The sequence below is a fragment of the Diabrotica virgifera genome, chromosome 10 (genome assembly GCF_917563875.1).
Source record: "Diabrotica virgifera virgifera chromosome 10, PGI_DIABVI_V3a".
NCBI lineage: Eukaryota > Metazoa > Arthropoda > Insecta > Coleoptera > Chrysomelidae > Diabrotica > Diabrotica virgifera.
Window position 1 is genome coordinate 131,739,692 of NC_065452.1, and position 18,940 is coordinate 131,758,631.

Below are 18,940 nucleotides of genomic sequence, written 5' to 3' on the forward strand. Positions count from 1 at the left end.
TGGAAAAAACCTTATTACCCTGGACTAACTCTAATTGATGCTGAAGTGACACTTAGCAAAACAAGAAAATATTTGAATTAAAACTAAAAATTCAAATATATTGACATTGATAGAAAGCGATCGGCGTTAGCGATTGTACACAGAATCCCACCCCTGATCTTAGTTTTTCTTGTATTCAATAAAAAAGAAAAACTTGATAACATTTTGAAATCACATTTATTAGATTATTGAATTTCTGTCGATATTTACGTTAATGTTATTAATAATTATTGCTGCGATAAATAGAGCCTGAACCAGACATGTAAGGAGTTATTAGAAGACAACCTTATCCGCATCCTGCAAGGGCGACAGGTTGCAAATAGGTTTTTGGGTACTATACAGGGTGAGTCATGAGGAACTGTACATACTACTACATCGTATAGAGATTCCTATGTGGAATAACAAATGACCATTAAAAAGTGTCTGCTCCCATTGTTTAATAATATACAGGGCGAGTTTTGCATTTTGACAGAAATTTGTATTCGTCATAATTTTTTAACGGTCAGATCGATGTATCTCTTATTTTGGTCAATCGTTATACTATTACCACCTAATCAACTGATTTATTCAAACTAGAAAAAAATCAGGTCCGGCTTTAAAAAATTAGTTCGTTTTGGTCTTAGAAAAAATTTCACCCTGTATACCTACGTTTGTTGAAAACTCTATTATGAATTTTACAAATTAGAGAAATAGACAATTAAAATGGCATATTTATTTTTTCCCCGCACGATTACTTAATTTTTTATAAAAAAATCAAATTTGACTATGAATTAAAAGTTTCGTAAAGTGAACCATAGATTTAAAAAAATTAACTTTTATTACAAAAATTAATTTTTTTTAAACAAATATTTAATTTATGTTACCACCCAATCAACTGATTTATTCAAACTAGAAAAAAATCAGATCCGGCTTTAAAAAATTAGTTCGTTTGGGTCTTAGAAAAAATTTCACCCTGTATACGCTTTTTGAAAACTCTAATATGAACTTTACAAATTAGACAAATAGGCAATTAAAATGGCCCACATTTTATTTGTTCCCCACACGATTAATTAATTTTTTGTTAAAAAATCAAATTTGTCAAAATCGGAATTTTAACCTAAAAATGAAAAAAAAATTAAATCACGGTTTAACTCGCTACAACTCTGTTCCATTTTAATATTTTTTTTCTGAAATTTTTACAGCACATATCTCTTACCATTGTGAGTACTATGAAAATTGTTGTAGACTTTCAGTCTTCTTCTCGTAAAAGTTATGAATTTAAAAAAATAAAAGGTGCAGATTCGTGAATTGCAAAGTTAAATCTCAAAAATTAAGTGAAAAAATTTAAAATTTGATCACCTCTATGTTAAACTATAGAGTCCAAAGAGAAGTGTTATGGGGAGTTTTAGATCTAGACGTGTTATAAAAAAAATGGTGAAACTTTTAATTTTAAGAAAAACTTTGTTTAATTTTTTATTTTTATGGTAAAATTGCGATTTTGACAAATTTGATTTTTTAATAAAAAATTAAGTAATCGTGTGGGGAAAAAATAAATGTGCCATTTTAATTGCCTATTTGTCTAATTTGTAAAATTCATATTCGAGTTTTCAAAAAGCGTATACAGTGTGAAATTTTTTCTAAGACCCAAACCAATTAATTTTTTAAAGCTGGACCTGATTTTTTTCTATTTTGAATAAATTAGTTGATTGGGTGGTAACATAAATTAAATATTTGTTTAAAAAAAATAATTTTGGTAATAAAAGTTAATTTTTTTAAATCTATGGTTCATTTTACCAAACTTTTAATTCATAGTCAAATTTGATTTTTTTATAAAAAATTAAGTAATCGTGTGGGGAAAAAAATAAATATGCCATTTTAATTGCCTATTTGTGTAATTTGTAAAATTCATATTAGAGTTTTCAAAAAGCGTATACAGGGTGAAATTTTTTCTAAGACCCAAACGAACTAATTTTTTAAAGCCGGACCTGATTTTTTCTAGTTTGAATAAATCAGTTGATTAGGTGGTAATAGTGTAACGATTGACCAAAATACACATCGATCTGACCGTTCAAAAATTATGACGAATACAAATTTCTGTCAAAATGCGAAACTCGCCCTGTATATTATTAAACACTGGGAGCAGACACTTTTTAATGGTCATTTGTTATTCCCCATAGGGGCCTCTATACGAGGTAGGAGTATGTACAGTTCCTCATGACTCATCCTGTATACCTAATACATTATAAATACAAAAATGCTCGTCACAGTTCGCACGAGAATTTTAGTTATTAACAAATAAGTGTCAAAAATGGCAGTTTTTTCGTTTAAATCGCCACAGGTAAAAATACGGTAATTAAATATCTTATTTATAGTATCCTTCTTTTAGTAGATGAGCAAAGGTTAAAAATGGCAGTTTTTGAATTTTGTTCCGATCATTTGTTGCTTCGGAAATTTCAAAATAAAACTACAATTTAGAAAATAAAAAATTTGCTATAACTTTTGCGAAAATTGCATTTAGACTTTCATATTGCATGAAAAGTTTAGTCAAACAGTCTATATAAAGCACAAAAAAGTTTAAGACGATTCGTCACTTAGTTTAAATTTTATTTAATTTGTTTAACCCAAAGAGCTTTTTTTGCAATGTTATTGTTCAGAAAATAAGAATGATATAGCTATAGCCGTTCCGTGGAAACCACGTGAAAGAAGAATAATAGTTATATTTTCAAAGAATTAAAAAAAATCAATAAAAAGTCATTTTTATCATTCCGAAAACATTTTACTAAAGTAGAGTCATTTTTGGATTATAAACAATTTGAATAAATTTGTTAATTAAAACTACTTTGGGATTTAAAAAGTTGGTACACGAATTTTGAAAAAAAGACTTTTTGCCTAGGTTAATTACGGTCAAAGTTGGCTACTTTTTTTTTATTTAATTCACAGCTACTTTGTTTATAACAATTAAGCAACCTAACTAGCGCGATTTTGAAGCTCAAGGTATGTAGTTTATGTGTAAAAGTTTGGGTAAACTTTGAACTTCAACAAAGTGGTTAATAAAGCTTTAAAAATTACGTCCTAACGAAATCGATACGTGGTCGGTGGAGGGGAATTATTTAAATTCGTGCAATCAAAAAATGAAATTGATTCTTCAAATATGCTGCGATTAATACCTCCGGAGCTTGTTGATGGATTTTGATCATAATTTTTTCAGTTTGTATGTACTCGTAGTCTTGTAGAGTATGTTATGAAAACATATCCCCACCTAACATTACTAAATGTTGGGGGGAACCCCTCTTATCACTCAGGGATATGGAAAATAGATTACGACCGATTCTAACACCTATTGAATATTCATATATAATTTCATAAAAATCGGTCAAGCGGTCTCAGAGGTGTATGGCAACTAACACTGTGACTGTGACAGGAGAATTTTATAGATGTAAAAATGGGGGTTGGTGATAGAAGAGTGAAAATTAAGGGTTGTATGTATTTTTTAATTCTACACCATATAAAATTGAGGTAGACAATTTTGTCCAAAAAAATAAAAAAAGTCAGGGGGGCAACCCCCCTTATAATTTATGGGTATGAAAAATAGATTAAAAACTATTCTCAGTCCTACAGGATATACGTGTAAAATTTCATAAAAATCGGTCTAGCCGTTTCGGAGGAGTATGGTAACTAACACTGTTACAGGAGAATTTTATGTATATAGAAGTAACTGTGAATTAAATAATAAAAGTGGCTAGCTTTGACCGTATTTAACCTAGGCGAAAGTTTTTTTTTTTAAATGGCTCTGGCTGCTCAAGTGTCCCGACAAAAACCTTATTTCTCTGAACTACCAGAATATGGGTTGAATGCAAGAAGGCCAGCTAGTTACCTCCTTTGACCCCTGCACATCGTAGAGCCAGACGATGGTTTGCAAAAGAACACATGAATTGAACCATGGCACAATGGAGTAACGTAATGTCCTAACGAGTCCAGATTATTCTTAAATCATGTTGATGGACGTATTAGAGACTGGAGAAGACCAGGCAAGCGCTTCTTGGATTCCACAATTCAAGAATCACAGGCTTCTGGCGGAGGTTTTATTATGGTTTGGGGTGGGATAACTTTAAATGACCGCCCTGACCTAGTAGGTATTTGGCGTGGGGTGATGACGGCCAAGCGTCCATTAACGAAGATCTTGAGCCGCTTGTTGTCCCATTTGCTGAAAATATAAGTCCAGAACCATTATAGTAAACCATTTAATGTCAATGTTATCCAGATATATGCCCCTACTTCAGAAAAGAAATATGACAATGATGTTGAATCATTCTATAGTCAATTAAAACAGACACTTAACAATCTAAAAAGGAACGAAATCACATATATTATTGGAGATTTTAACGCGAAAATTGGTCAAGGACGAAGATCTGACCTGGTAGGTGAATATGGACTAGGGGAGAGCAATGAAAGAGGCGATAGATTATACCAGTTCTGTCAAGAACATGACATGATAATCGCAAATACATGGTTCAAATTACACAAAAGAAGATTATATACATGGAAGGGACCAGGAGATAACTCACTTCATATAATTAGAAATCAGATAGATTATATTCTAGTAAACAAGAGATTTAAGAATGGTGTCAAGAGATCAACGACATATCCTGTTGCAGATATCGGTTCAGACCATAACCCTCCAATAGCTGACATCCAAGTGAAGCTCAAAAAAGTCGAAGAAAGCCCCAAAACACCAAAATTACATATATCAGCATCCAACAAAACGCTAATAGAAAATGACCTGAATAATCAGCTAAAGAATTCAACAAATGAAAACAATACAGAAATATGGAACACGTTTAAAGATCTTACCTGGAAAGTAATGGAAAAATATACAACAACGATGCAGAGGCACAAAAAACAACAATGGATGACTGATGAAATCCTGGAATTGATGGAGCAGAGAAGAAAACTGAAAGATAACAAAACAGAATACAAAGAAAAACAGAAACTAATTAAACAAAAAATAAAGGTAGCTAAAGAAAAATGGATGGAGGATAAATGCAAGGAATTAGAAAAGTTGAATGAAAAACATGATACGTTTAATATGTTTAAAAAAGTTAGAGAAGTAGCTGGTCTTTATTATAAGAAAACTCCACATACTATAACCGATTCGTCGGGAAAAATGATAATAGACGAACACGAAATTCGAACTACCTGGTATAATTATATAAATGAACTGTATAATGATGATAGACCCGAAGAACTGGACACTTTAGATGAAGGTGAAGGACCAGAAATACTAAAATCAGAAATACAACATGCTATAAAATTGGCAAAAAACAAGAAAGCCGTTGGTCCCGACAACATACCTACAGAAATGTTAAAGCTCATAAATTAGGAAAACATTGGAATACTAGTCAAACTTTTCAATGATGTTTATTCGACTGGTGATATCCCTGAAGATTGGTTAAAGTCCGAATTCATAACCCTACCAAAAAAACAACGTCCGAAAAACTGTAGCGACTATAGAATGATAAGCCTTATGAGCCACACCTTGAAAATCTTTCTACGTATCATCCACAGTAGAATCAGAGATAAATGTGAAGAAGACCAGGATGAAACACAATTTGGCTTCAGAAATGGACTGGGAACCCGGGACGCACTCTTTGCACTAATTGTGTTATTGCAGAAATGCCGAAATCAAAGGAAAGACGTCTTTGCTGTATTTATTGACTATGAGAAGGCCTTTGATCGAGTACAACATCACAAATTAATTAAAATATTAAAGGATAAAGGAGTTGATAGTCAAGATGTGCGAATCATAGAAAAATTATACTGGCGTCAAACAGCGACAGCTTGCATAAATGGAAAATCAACAGAAATATGCAAAATACAAAGAGGTGTCAGACAGGGTTGTATATTGTCCCCACTGTTATTCAATTTGTATTCAGATAGAATATTTAAGGAAGCGCTGCATAATTTGGAATGGGGTATGAAGGTTAATGGAATTCTGATAAATACAATCAGATATGCAGACGATACAGTTATTTTAAGTGATGATATGAATGGATTACAACACCTTTTAAATGCCATTGATACAGTGGGAAGAGAGTTTGGCCTAAATATAAACTGTTCAAAAACAAAATACATGGTATTTAGCCGTTTGGCCCATCAAGATTCACGGTTATATGTTGATGGTCATATAATTCAAAGAGTACCCAGTTTTAAATATCTTGGTTGCCATATTACTGAACAACTAGATCCAGATAAAGAGATAAAATGTAGAATCGAGATAGCCCGCACGACATTTTTAAAAATGAGGTCATTCATCTGTAATGATACCTTGCAACTTCAACTTCGAAAGCGCATGATTAAATGCTACATTTGGTCAGTCCTCTTGTATGGTGTCGAAGCATGGACATTAAAAATATCCACCATTAACCGTTTGGAGGCCTTTGAAGTGTGGCTGCACATACGTATTCTGAAAATACCATGGACGGCTATGCTGACAAATGTGGCAGTCCTTAAGAGAGCAAATGCTACCCGCAAGCTGCTTGATAACATCAAATATAGAAAGATGGCCTATTTTGGACACGTAGTAAGGGGAGACCGGTATAATATTCTTCAACTTATTATGATGGGTAAAATCGAAGGACGCAGAGGAATTGGTAGAAAGCAGGCCTCTTGGTTGAAGAATATCCGGGAGTGGACAGGAATAAAGAAAGCAGAACACCTATTTAGAATAGCTCGAGACAGAGACAGTTTCGCCATGTTAATCGCCAACGTCAAGGAGACTTGATAGGGCACGTTAAGAAGAAGATAAGTCCAGAATGTATCCTTCATTAAGGTAATACGAGACCGCACGTTGCCAGGATAGTGCAAAATTATTTGACTACCCACAATATTCAGGTTATGGTGTGGCCAGCGAGGAGCCCAGATTTAATTCCCATTGAAGAGATTTGGAATACAATCGGGAAGCATTTGAAGGATTGTCAGCCATTAAGAAACCTACAGCATGTTGAGGAAGTTCTCGTGGAAGAATGGGAACAACTACATACATCAAGGAACTATTCGAAGTGTGACTGAAAGCATACCTGAATGTTGTACAGAAGTTCAGAGAGTTAGAGGAGCCCATACACGCCATTAGTTTTGTTTTCAAGGCAAAGTATTCGGAAAGCGATGAATTGGGAGAAGAAGAATATCATGGTTAAAGAACCTGAGGAAATGGTTCTCCACAACAACAACTAATCTATTTAAAGCATCAGTTAATAAAATAATTATAGCCAGAATGATCGCCAATATTCGAAACGAATAGGCACCAAAAGAAGAAGTTTTTGTTTTAAAATAATTTTTAGAAACGCTGTTATTAAAAAATAAATCAAATTTTTCACATTTATCACTTTTTATTATTTTTCCTCAAGAAAATTTACAGTGCAGTAACAAAAATTTTGCTGTATCTATTAAAGCGAAAAGCCTTAAGTGGCTCCGTGTTTCAATGATATGTATCTATAGACAAATAGTTTATTTGTAAATCTAATAAATAAAATTTTCTATATATATATAGAATTTTATTTTCTAACTAAAAATATAAAAACTTATTATAATAAATATCAAATTCATCTTATAGGACCACAAATGGTAGGAAAAATTCCTTTATGTTCGAATTTGAATTAAAGAGAACGGATTTAAGATTTAAGGCAATATTACCGAACTACAAAAATAAGGAAGCCCAAGAGGAGATCTGGAGACAGATTAAGACCATATTTCCAAATCTTATCAATATGTTTTTGTCAACTGCCGTTTTCAACTACTTCCAGACCAGAAATCATTATCTGTTTCCCTAACATGTGCAATCGCAGGAAGCAAATACTAACTGACAGCGGCGCTACAAAAATATTGTGACAGGCGGTTCATTTTAATGGTTTTAAGATATTGGTATAAAAGTCAAAAAGAAATTCTGACACGAACCACATACGAAAAGAAACGATGAATGACGGAAGAAAGTTAAGATTTAATGGAAGAAAGACGTCAACATAAAAACAAAGATGCACCTATAAAAAAATGGATAAACAAATTAAATACAAAATTAAGAAGCCAAAGGAGAATGGTTAAAACAACAATGTGCAGAAATGGATGCAGAAACAACAGAAAAGACATGATAGTTTTAAAACACACACAAAAAATTAAAGAATTAACTCACGATAATAGAAAAAGAAAACCGGGAATGAAAGATACAAACGGGAAACTAGTGTTAAATACTAACGAAAAATTAAAGATATAGAAAGAATACATCAATGAGTTGTTCAAAGAAAATAAAAACAGAACAAATAGAAATAGAAGTAGAAGATGATGGTGTTTCAAGGATATTAAAAGAGGAAATTAAAATGGCATTAAAATACAGCAAAAATGGCCAAGCAGTAGGCGCCCAAACCAAATCCCAGTAAAAAGCGTAAGATGTATAAATGATGAAACCTTAAACATTATAGTAGACTGCTGAACAACTCTCAACTACTTCTAAACAAGACAAGCAGTTTTTGTGAAAAATATGCACTAAAAATAAATAAACAAAAGTAAATATATGATAATAACAAAGAAAGCACATATACAAACAAATATACATTTGAGGGATGCACCGATAGAAAGAGTTGATAAATAAAACTGCCTGGGAACCTTGCAGATAAATAATGATAAAACAAAGAAATAAGAACCAGGATAGAAATACATAGCAAGAAATGCGATTGTAAAATGAAAATAATTTTCTGAAAAAAATACCTTAGATTAGAACTGAGAGTAAGCGCTCTGAGATGTTTCGTGTTTTCAATACTACAATATGGACCTGCAAGCTAGACACTGAAGCAACACTCAACGAAAAAGGTACGTAATATCAATAAAAATGTTAATTCAGACAACAAACGCAATACTTAAAATCTGTCCAATACTTGGTTTTATTGGAACAACAAAGCGATGTTCATCAATTCATTATTTTCGTTAGTTGAGCCAATGTATTACGTTTATTGAATGGATGAACATTCATTATGTATACCATAATATCAGTTTATTGGTATTACGAACTCTGTTCACTGAGTCAAAGAACACTATTTATTGATATTACGAACTCTGTCCACTGAGTCAACGAACACTATTTATTGAAACAACAACGTCGTTAATTGACCGACGAAGACTATTCGTTGTGTCAATAACAGTGTTATTTCTCCTAACGTATTTCGTTTATTTCTACAATTATTTCCGTTTATTGTTACAATTAATTCCGTTCATTCCCACAATAAATACGGTTTTTCTTACAAGCAATTCTATTCATTCTTACAATCAGTTTCGTTCATTCCTACTATGAACGTATTTTATATTAATAATTACTGAATGCATTAGCCCAATGTATGATATTAATTGATTAATAATAATTTTTTAAATCCCCCTTTTTTGTCCTTAACCTAATGGACTTTACACTGTGTGATTTCTCATATGATTTAACTTATACAGTGCACTGGAATAAGTGTTACACTCCCCCCACCCCCTTATTAACTTATTTATTTTTAGCACGTAAGCAAAACGCTGGGACAGGTCGATTTTTAAAATAATCAAAGTATATTATAACATCAATGTTCCGAACTTTACACGATCTCTCTTCAGGTGACAGGCGTAACTTTGATTTTTTTAAATGGGAAATTATGTCATGTGACAGCTCATTTAAAAGCGTTTGAAATAGTGATTCCAAAAATGTATAACACTTTAATCCTTTTTGAGAGCGCAGGTGCAAAATTTCGATCGAATTATTTTTAAACGCATTCATTTTTTTTGGAATCCTGAGAAAACTAATAAGTATTTTTGAAAAATTTAAACGCAGAATAAAAGATTACATTGTTACCGAGGGCAGAAAGTCCCATAGAATAAACAAAAAGTTTCTTTTGAATGGTATATTTCAAATTAAAAATCATACTAAATTTTCTCTTTTTCACCCCTGTGACTTATTAAAATAACCATTATAGAAGTTCTCAGGGACTTCAGACCCTCGATAATACTGTAATATTTTATTCTGCGTTTAAGTTTTCAAAATATTTCACGATAATAGACACACGAAAACTTCCTTCTACTACGGACTACACTTGGAAACGAAATGAACTTACCACTCTACCACTTCGGTAGAGGTAACAGCATTGTTTAACAAAGAATTATTTTTTAAACTTTTTTAAACACAGAGAAGCTAGAGGTATCACGATAAGGAAAAGCCGTTACATTTCAAATTGTCAAGCAAAACATTTATTGTCTCAACAACTACGATTATTGTCACAATAAACGCATTGATTGTGGGTATTAAACGCAGTAGTAGATTGATTAATGCATTTGTTGTCACAACAATCAACTTACATCTATACAATAATCATATATTACTCTATATTAACAACATTTGTACATTGTTTTAATGAAATATGTACGTTATCACGATAAACCAAGGTAATTGCTTGTCATGTACGAAATCAAGAAAGTGAGTTGCTGTCACAATTAACATTATTTATTAAATATACGAAACTAAGTTATTGGCTGAATAAATTGAGTGTTATTGATTAATGTACTCTAGTTATTTTCACAATTATTATTCAATCATTGTGACAATAACCAAATACATTCGTCAATGTCTAAAAGTTCGTTGAAACAACAAATTAAATTGTTGTTACAACGAAATACTATTCAATAATCACTGTTAATCAATATTACGAACTAAATTTTTTTGAGTGAAGAACACATAAATAAATTTCAGGCATTTGAAATATGGTGTTATAGAAGGATGCTTAGAATAGCATGGACACAGAAGAAAACAAACACGGAAATATTGCGAAAAATGGAAAAAGAATACGAAATAATAAACACAATAAAAATAAGAAAGTTACAATATCTAGGGCATGTAATGAGAGGATAGCGATATGAAATGCTAAGATTGACAATACAGGGAAAGATAAGAAGAGGAGGAAGGAGTATAGGATCAAAGAGAGTATCATGGTTGAAAAATTAAAGGGACTGGATTAAATCAAGTTTAATAGAAGTCTTCAGAGCAGCGGTAGACAGAGTAAAGATAGTGATGATTAGGGAGCGGATTTATATGCGAGCAATTTTGATGAAATATGCGCAAGATATGCACAATAATTTTAAAAAATGCGCATTTTGAGAAACCGCATATTTATCTACAATAAAATAAATGTATCGATTTTACACTATCTTCTTGATTTTTTTATGGTATCGTTGTAAATTTGAGGTACGGAATTTTTTCTCAATGTACTTTCATCAGGAACACTTTTCTTGGAATATATTTCCAAACAACTTTTAAACATAGGATTTTCCAGCGTTTTTAAAGGTACGTTTGCAAATCATCGCCTCGCACAAATCCGAATTAAATTTATACTGATATTTGTATGAAGTCATCAACTATTGTCTACTGTCAATAAGTAACTGATCAACTTTAGATTCGCTAATATTCTTGCATTTTGACTCATGTAGTTCTATCTCGACGTGTTGTGTATCCGAAAATTTTCGCTGAGATGGTATCTACGACAATAGCACATACTTTTTCAAACTGTTTAAACTTAAAATGTAGAGGAACCAGCCAAATATTATTTATTAAAGAAAAAAGAGGAAGAAACAATCTTAAACTCACCATTTTACTACATGCTTTGCAGAGTATTTGTCCATTGGTGTAAGGAAGCTGGGGATAGGTTCCGATCCGGAAATAAACTAGACTAGAATCTTTCGGCATATTGCACTATTCACAAACAGAAGTACTTTTACACAAAAAATAAACATTCGCATTGACCGACTAAAGGTGACGGATTTTTAAATCATATTTAAATTTCCGTTAGAGAACCGTAAAACGATGTTTAGAGGTGTAAATATTCTCTAAACAATAGGATATTAATTTAACATCCTACAATCATTTTATGACGGCGCACTATACGCACTTTGTGGTAAAGATCGGATGTTTTCTAAGAAAAATCGAAAAGTGGTGAACGAGCCGACTTCAGGTAGTTCTCGAAAAGATATGACAGCCTGTGCTAGGGAATGTTTTGTGTCGAATTAAAAAATTTTAGAATTTTTTCGTTTGGACAAAAATGTTTTTAAATAGGCACAAAATATGCACGTTTCTTTAAAAATATGCAAAATTTGTTAAAGTTCTCAAATATGCGAAATATGCAAGCAATATGCATTTAGCATAAAATCCGCTCCCTAGTGATGATACCTCTGATTGGGAAACGGTACTTAAAGAAGAAGATAGTGAAGATAACATAGGCAACATAGGGAACATAAATGCCTGTATGCTAGATATACAACTAATACATACGAAGAAGATATCCTAAGATGAAAGAAGTCTAAGTCTATTAACGAAGTATGAAGAAGAAGTACATAACAATCACCAAGTAGCTCAAAATATCATACAGTAAAAGGACAAAACTATGTACAAAATATAAACGAACATCTGGTAATTTGAATCATAGTTTTGATTCTCAACATAAAAATAAACTTCCTACTTACAGACACAGCTAAGGGATGTCTTGTATTTTCCTTATACTCACAAGACGGTTCCGCCGCTGTAAAAATATACAAAGACGTGGTAGTTTGGAGCGAATACACATGGCCCCCGTCTACTTAATACCCTATAAATAAACGGAATGAAATATAAACAGGGGAAAAGCATTTATTTTGACATGTACTCTCCTTTTGTGGTACTTATGTACAATCTATAAGATAAATTTAAGTGTTTTGATAACAGCGGGTTCTTTTTATAACACGAAAAATAGTTGGTCTTAAATAATTGTAGGGTTTATCGGAACAACAACTTTGAGCCTTCCGCAAACACAGAAATTCACGATAGCTGGTTGTGACATAGGAATTGCGACTATGAGAATGTTAAAGAATCCTGAATTTAATACATATTTATATAATAGACCAGGGCGCATCTGTGAAAATATTAGTACATTTGGATGTTGAGAGGTCACTCATATTTTATTGCAGAAATTGCTTGAAAATAACTCATATAATAATATTTGAGTTATCCTTCCACTGAAAAAGATCCGGAACATTGTTTAAATAATCAAAATGTCAAAAAATTTAAAAAAAATTCGATTTTTTTCTTCGTTTTTTGATTATAACTTTAAAAGTATTCAATTCCGGGAAAAGTTGCACTAACATAAAAGTTGTGTAATTAAATTTCCTACAATATAGGATTAGTTAAAAATTTTAAAAATTGTCACCCTTGTTGCAAAATAGCAATAATTGCGAAAAAACCATAAAAAAACAAGTATTCGCATTTTACGGTTTTCAACCATTTGTGCTACATTTAGGACCTTCATATTTCACCCAGAAAAACTTTATGATATAACAAAATAATACTGTAAATTCAATTAAGATCGGTTTAATAGATTTTGCGAAATAAATTTTGCAATCCAGCTTTCGCAAAAAAAATTCACTTTTTCAAAATGTTGCAGGACTGAAAATAAAGAAGACGGCAAGTTGAATTTTTTATACATATAGAAGAATACTGTACCTTTCATTTGCAATTTTCAAAATTAAAATCGTTTAACTAGCACGACGTCAGGATTTTTTTTATATAAACATTAATTTTTGGTGCTACGCGCAGGACAGCGGATACGTTTGTTCTGATTGGCCATTCCAATGACCTTTGATAATGATTGATAAATTTTAATTTTTAGTACATTTCGAAATAAATAAATAAATTTGTTTATCGCAAAATAAAAACAAATACTCTGTCCATTGAAATAATACTTTCTTTAGCAAAAACTTTCTCTGTTCATATATTTTAACTTAGAGAATAAAAGTTTATTATTTTTAAACATATGCAATTGTTTAAACAATATTATTTCACAAACAATAATCAAATTAGTTTGATTTTTGTGGAATTAAAATATTAAAATACAACAAAAAGTTTATTATTTTTAAAAATATGCCATTGAACAATATTTCACAAACAATAATCAAATTAGTTTGATTTTTGTGGAATTAAAATATTAAAATACAACAAAATATAGAGTACGAAAATAATATATTAGATAAAAATTGGAGGAAGTTTTGGCGGAAATCAACTTGTGTGAATCGAACACCGCTGTCCTGTGCGTAGCACCAAAAATAATGTTTATTTAAAAAAATTCCTGACGCCGTCGTAGTTAACCGATTTTAATTGTGAAAATTGCAAATGAAAGGTACAGTATTCTTCTATATGTATAAAAAATTTCAACTTGCTATCTGCTTTATTTTCAGTCTGCAACATTTTGAAAAAATGAACTTTTTGCGAAAGCTGGATTGCAAAATTTATTTGGAAAAATCTATTAAACCGATCTTAATGAAATTTACAGCATTGTATTATTATATCATAAAGTTTTTCTGGGTAAAATATGAAGGTCCAAAGTGTAGCATAGATGATTGGAAAACGTAAAAATCGAATACTTGTTTTTTTATGGTTTTTTCGCAATTATTGCTATTTTGCAACAAGGGTGACAATTTTTAAAAATTTTAACCAATCCTATATTCTAGGAAATTTAATTGCGCAACTTTTATTTCAGTGGAACTTTTCTTAGAAGTGAATACTTTTAAAGTTATAATCAAAAAACGAAGAAAAAAAATCGAATTGTTCCTTCATTTTTTGACATTTTGATTATATTTAACAATGTTTGACATATTCAAACAATGTTCCGGACCTTTTTGTCCGTATTATTATATAAGTTAATTCCAAGCAGTTTCTGTAAAAAAATAAGAGTCACCTCTCAACGTCCATCTTAAAACAGATGCGCCCTGGACTATAACTAATAAGACAGTTTATATCGGCTTGTTAATTTGAAGTCTATAATATGGTTTTGGCATGCAGGTTTAATCTACAAACTTAAAATTCTTATCCCTTAACAATATTCAGAAATATTGCAGTCATACATATCTGACAGATATTTCAGAATTAAGCAAGAAGGCGTGTACACAGATCTAAAATAAATCAAAGCAGGAGTCCCTCAAGGAAGTGTCTTAGGTCCGGTCCTCTATCTGTTACACATACGACACACCTGAACTATTAAATGATAAAAATTGAAGAAAAAAATGTTCTGTGGTATATTTTATTTGAAAACCTCAATAAAGGGCTACATTAAAAAAAATGTAGCCCTTTATTGGGGTTTTCAAATAAATATACCTTTTACACAAAAGATTTTTTTCTTCAATTTTTGTAATTAATGGTATACAGCCAGCTACAGGAAATTTTTTCCTTATGAATTTTAGTAAATGATACTATAGCCACATTTGCAGATGATTCTGCTATCCTAGCAGTAGGTGAAGGTGATACTAGCGAAGAAGCAGCAGAAAAATTACAGTTGTCAATAAATAAAATCCATAATTGGACTAAAAAATGGAAAATCAAACTAAATTAATCTAAATTAAGTCACGTTAATTTTACAAATAAAAAAATCCAGAGCATTCCATCAGAATAAATGATGCCCAAATACCATATATGCATCTTCCGCAAAATACTTATGACATCACACTTAATGCAAGACTTCGCTAAAAAGGCCATATTAAAAAGAAAAGGGAAGAACTATGTATACGTTACAAAAAAATGTATAGGCTGACGAAAAGAAACTCCGCATTGTCCATACATAACAAACAATTGCTATACAAACAAATACTGAGACCAGTATGGACGTATGGTTGCCAACTATGGGGCTGTGCAAATTCAAGAAATATCCAGATCATCCAGAAATTTCAGAATAAAGTGTGAAGGAACATTGTTGATGCTCCTTGGTGTATCAAAATGTCAACCTCCACAAGTACCTTGAGATGGAAGATGTAGATAAAGTTATCAAGAAGATGGCAGGTAGTCACGAACAACGGCTCCATATCATGTAAACATCAATGCTATCCAGGTCCTCGATAATACTTGGTTTGAAAGAAGACTCAAACGAAGAAAACCATTTGAGTTAGTGTAAAGTGTTAACTACTGTAAAATCAGAGCATAGTGCTATGTTGTGTGTAAGCTACAGTACATACTTGTTAGACACCATAGGGTGAAGCTCTTAGAATTTACGTATGATTTAGTAATTTAAGTCAAAGAATAATATAATTGATAATTGGTCAATTGTGACCATATTTCAGTGGCATAAACATACATAGCTTAGGTGTTTAATACAAAAAATATGGTTTAGAAGATATACCGAATAAACGAATAGAAAAATTGACTTACCTAATGTTTTTGCCGTTGCCTCCGATATCACAACGAACGAGAACAGGAGTAAAAGTAAGCCGGGCCTAAATTTCCCATGCCAGGCCATGGCACCCTGGTCACCCTGTAACAAAAGAATCAAAATTAATACTATTGATAAAACTTTTTTTAATCACGTAAATAAGTTAAATATAAGTTGACAGTTTGATCTTTATAATAATCTAAAAAGTAATACAACCAAGTATACAACCAAGAAAAGTAAAATACTTCTACAAGGTGATATATCATCATCATCAATAGCTCGACAACTCTTTTTGGGTCCTGGCTTGTTCTAGGATTTTAAGCCTTTCTGTTATGTTCCTTGCTTTGTTCTTCCAATTGGTAATCTCAAGTGTTTTCAGATCTTGTTCCACTTGTTCCATGTATCTGAGTGTGGGTCTTCCCTTTGACCTTCTCCCTACTGGTGTCTGCCTCATTATATGTTTTGGGGTTTCAGTCTCCAACATCGATCTTTATGGATGTTAAGACGTCGGCCTCGTTGTAAGCTGCGTATAGTTCAAAATTATATCTTCTGCGCCATACGTCATTTTCTTTCACCCCCTTATATGTGTCTAGGATTTTTCGTTCAAACGTACCTAATAAGTTCTCATCGCTTTTCGACAGTGTCCATGTCTCTGATCCATGGATCAGAGACAAGGTGATCTATGGCAAGTGATTTTTCAATTATTTTAAACTTTTTATTTCGCCAGTGTAGTCGTTATTTTCTGTTATTAGTGTTGCAAGACTTCATTTTTTCTACTAGCCTCCTACCATAAGGGTTTTGTCAATATTGTAGTTCTTACCAATTTTTATGAACTTAGTTCTTTTGATGTTGAGAAAGAGTCCATATTTGCTACTGTCCCTTTATATTTTATTCAATATTCATTCTAGATTTTCCAAATTATTCACGTTTAGCGCTGATGTTTCTGAATCAAAAATTGCATTGAAAAGGCATTTTAAAAAGTAACTCATAAACAATTATGTTCTATAATAGGGACTTAAGAATAATAAAAAAACTTTACTGGAATCAAATAGCACAAAATGTGATAGATAATGAACACAGTTCAGAAACTGAACTCAGAAGAAGAGTTAGGTGGAGATGTATTGTGTCTCCACTAGTATTTAACGTATACAGGGCATCCATTGTTGAAGAAAAACCTTCTGAAAGTAAAAAAATAATAATTAACGGAAGAACTATTGACAACATAAGATATGCAGATGACAATGTGATTATGGTAGCTCTGCTGAACAACTCCAACTAAGTACTACCAAACAAGACAAGTAGTTTCTGTGAAAAATATGGCCTAAAAGTGAATATTAAAAAGACCAAATATATACTGTCATAATAACAAAGAAAGCAAATATACAAACAAACATACGTTTGATAGATGTACTGATAAAAATGGTTGACAAATACAACTACTTGAGAACCTGGATTTAAGAAAATAATGATCAAACAACTGCAATAGGGGCCAGGACAGAAACAGCAAGGAATGCGTTTGTAAAAATGAAAACAATTCTCAGCAATAAAGATCTTAGATTCTAACTGAGAGTAAGAACCCTTTCAGACTAAGACACTGGTGTCTGACACCGTTGTCCGCCACCGGTGTTCAATTGCAGCAAAGCATTGTTGAGCCACTAAAATCAGCCAGACGCTCAAAGTGGCTCGTCTGTAGTCGTTCATCCTCCAATTGGAAGATTGCTCTTAAAGAAGAAGGTTAAATACCACACAAAGTTAAAGATAAGTTCATATAAGGACAGGGTTGGCATAGAATTTCCCCATCTTATAAAACCCAGCGGGTTTTTTCGGGTTTTTTCAATTGATAAAACCCACTATTATTGGGTTTTTTGGGGTTTTTTCAAAAATAGCAAATTTTCAGTTGAATGAACGTCATATTTATTTCTGAATAAAAACAAAAACTAACATAAATACCATGAAGTAAGTAGTAGGTGAATACAAAACGAGAGAAACTGAAACTAAACTAATAAAACACTTATTTTAAACATGGTATATAGACAAATAAAAAAATAAACAAGTTTCTTGTTAAACAAAGCATCAGCAAAGCATATTAGTTATCAGGAAAATCAGAATCTGTATTTTTGTCACATTCCCAATTCCCATTCGTTATTCGTTAGACTCGGTCGAGGACGAGGGCTCGGTTCTTAAATGATTATATATTTTTACCAAGTTTGCAGCTCTATCGGCACCTAATCTGTTGCGAAGCTTAATCCATATTAATCCATATGAAGAAAAAATCCGCTCAATAGATGCAGATCAAGCTGGACATGAGAACAAAGATAACATATAAATACAAAATTCATATGGTATTTTATTTGTTTTTTTATTTTTTATTGATATCAGCTTCCACCATTTCTTTGTTGAGAATTTTTTGACAAGTTCTTCTTTGAAAAGTGTTGCGGGGAACATGTCTGTATCCTTAATCTTGAATGATAACATCACTGCCAAAAACTCATCAGAAAGATTTGATGCAACCCATTGTTCGACTGTTTCCTCTTCTTCCCCTGGAAGTCGTCTTCCCATGTATTTGTGATCCATAGTATTTGCAAAAAGGTGAAATGGATGAATGGCAAAGTCATATCTCTTTTTTATTTCTTGTCTGTATGACTGTAACAAATCATGGTCGAGGGCATCTTTCCATATTTCTACTGCATCAGAAATGT

The 18,940-nt window shown here is 31.9% G+C and overlaps 1 protein-coding gene across 8 annotated transcripts in view; it reads right to left on the reverse strand.

The window, feature by feature from the left end:
* Positions 1-18,940, reverse strand: part of LOC114335105 (latrophilin Cirl) — an 826,147-nt gene that overhangs the window by 465,218 nt on the left and 341,989 nt on the right. For all 8 annotated transcript variants that reach the window (XR_007701173.1, XM_050663557.1, XM_050663553.1 and 5 more), the window contains one exon: positions 16,241-16,343. Coding sequence is in view for 7 of the 8 variants with exons in the window: in XM_050663557.1 (XP_050519514.1) it covers positions 16,241-16,328 (88 nt within the window). In the remaining variant the exon portion in view is untranslated. The remainder of the gene's footprint in view (positions 1-16,240; positions 16,344-18,940) is intronic.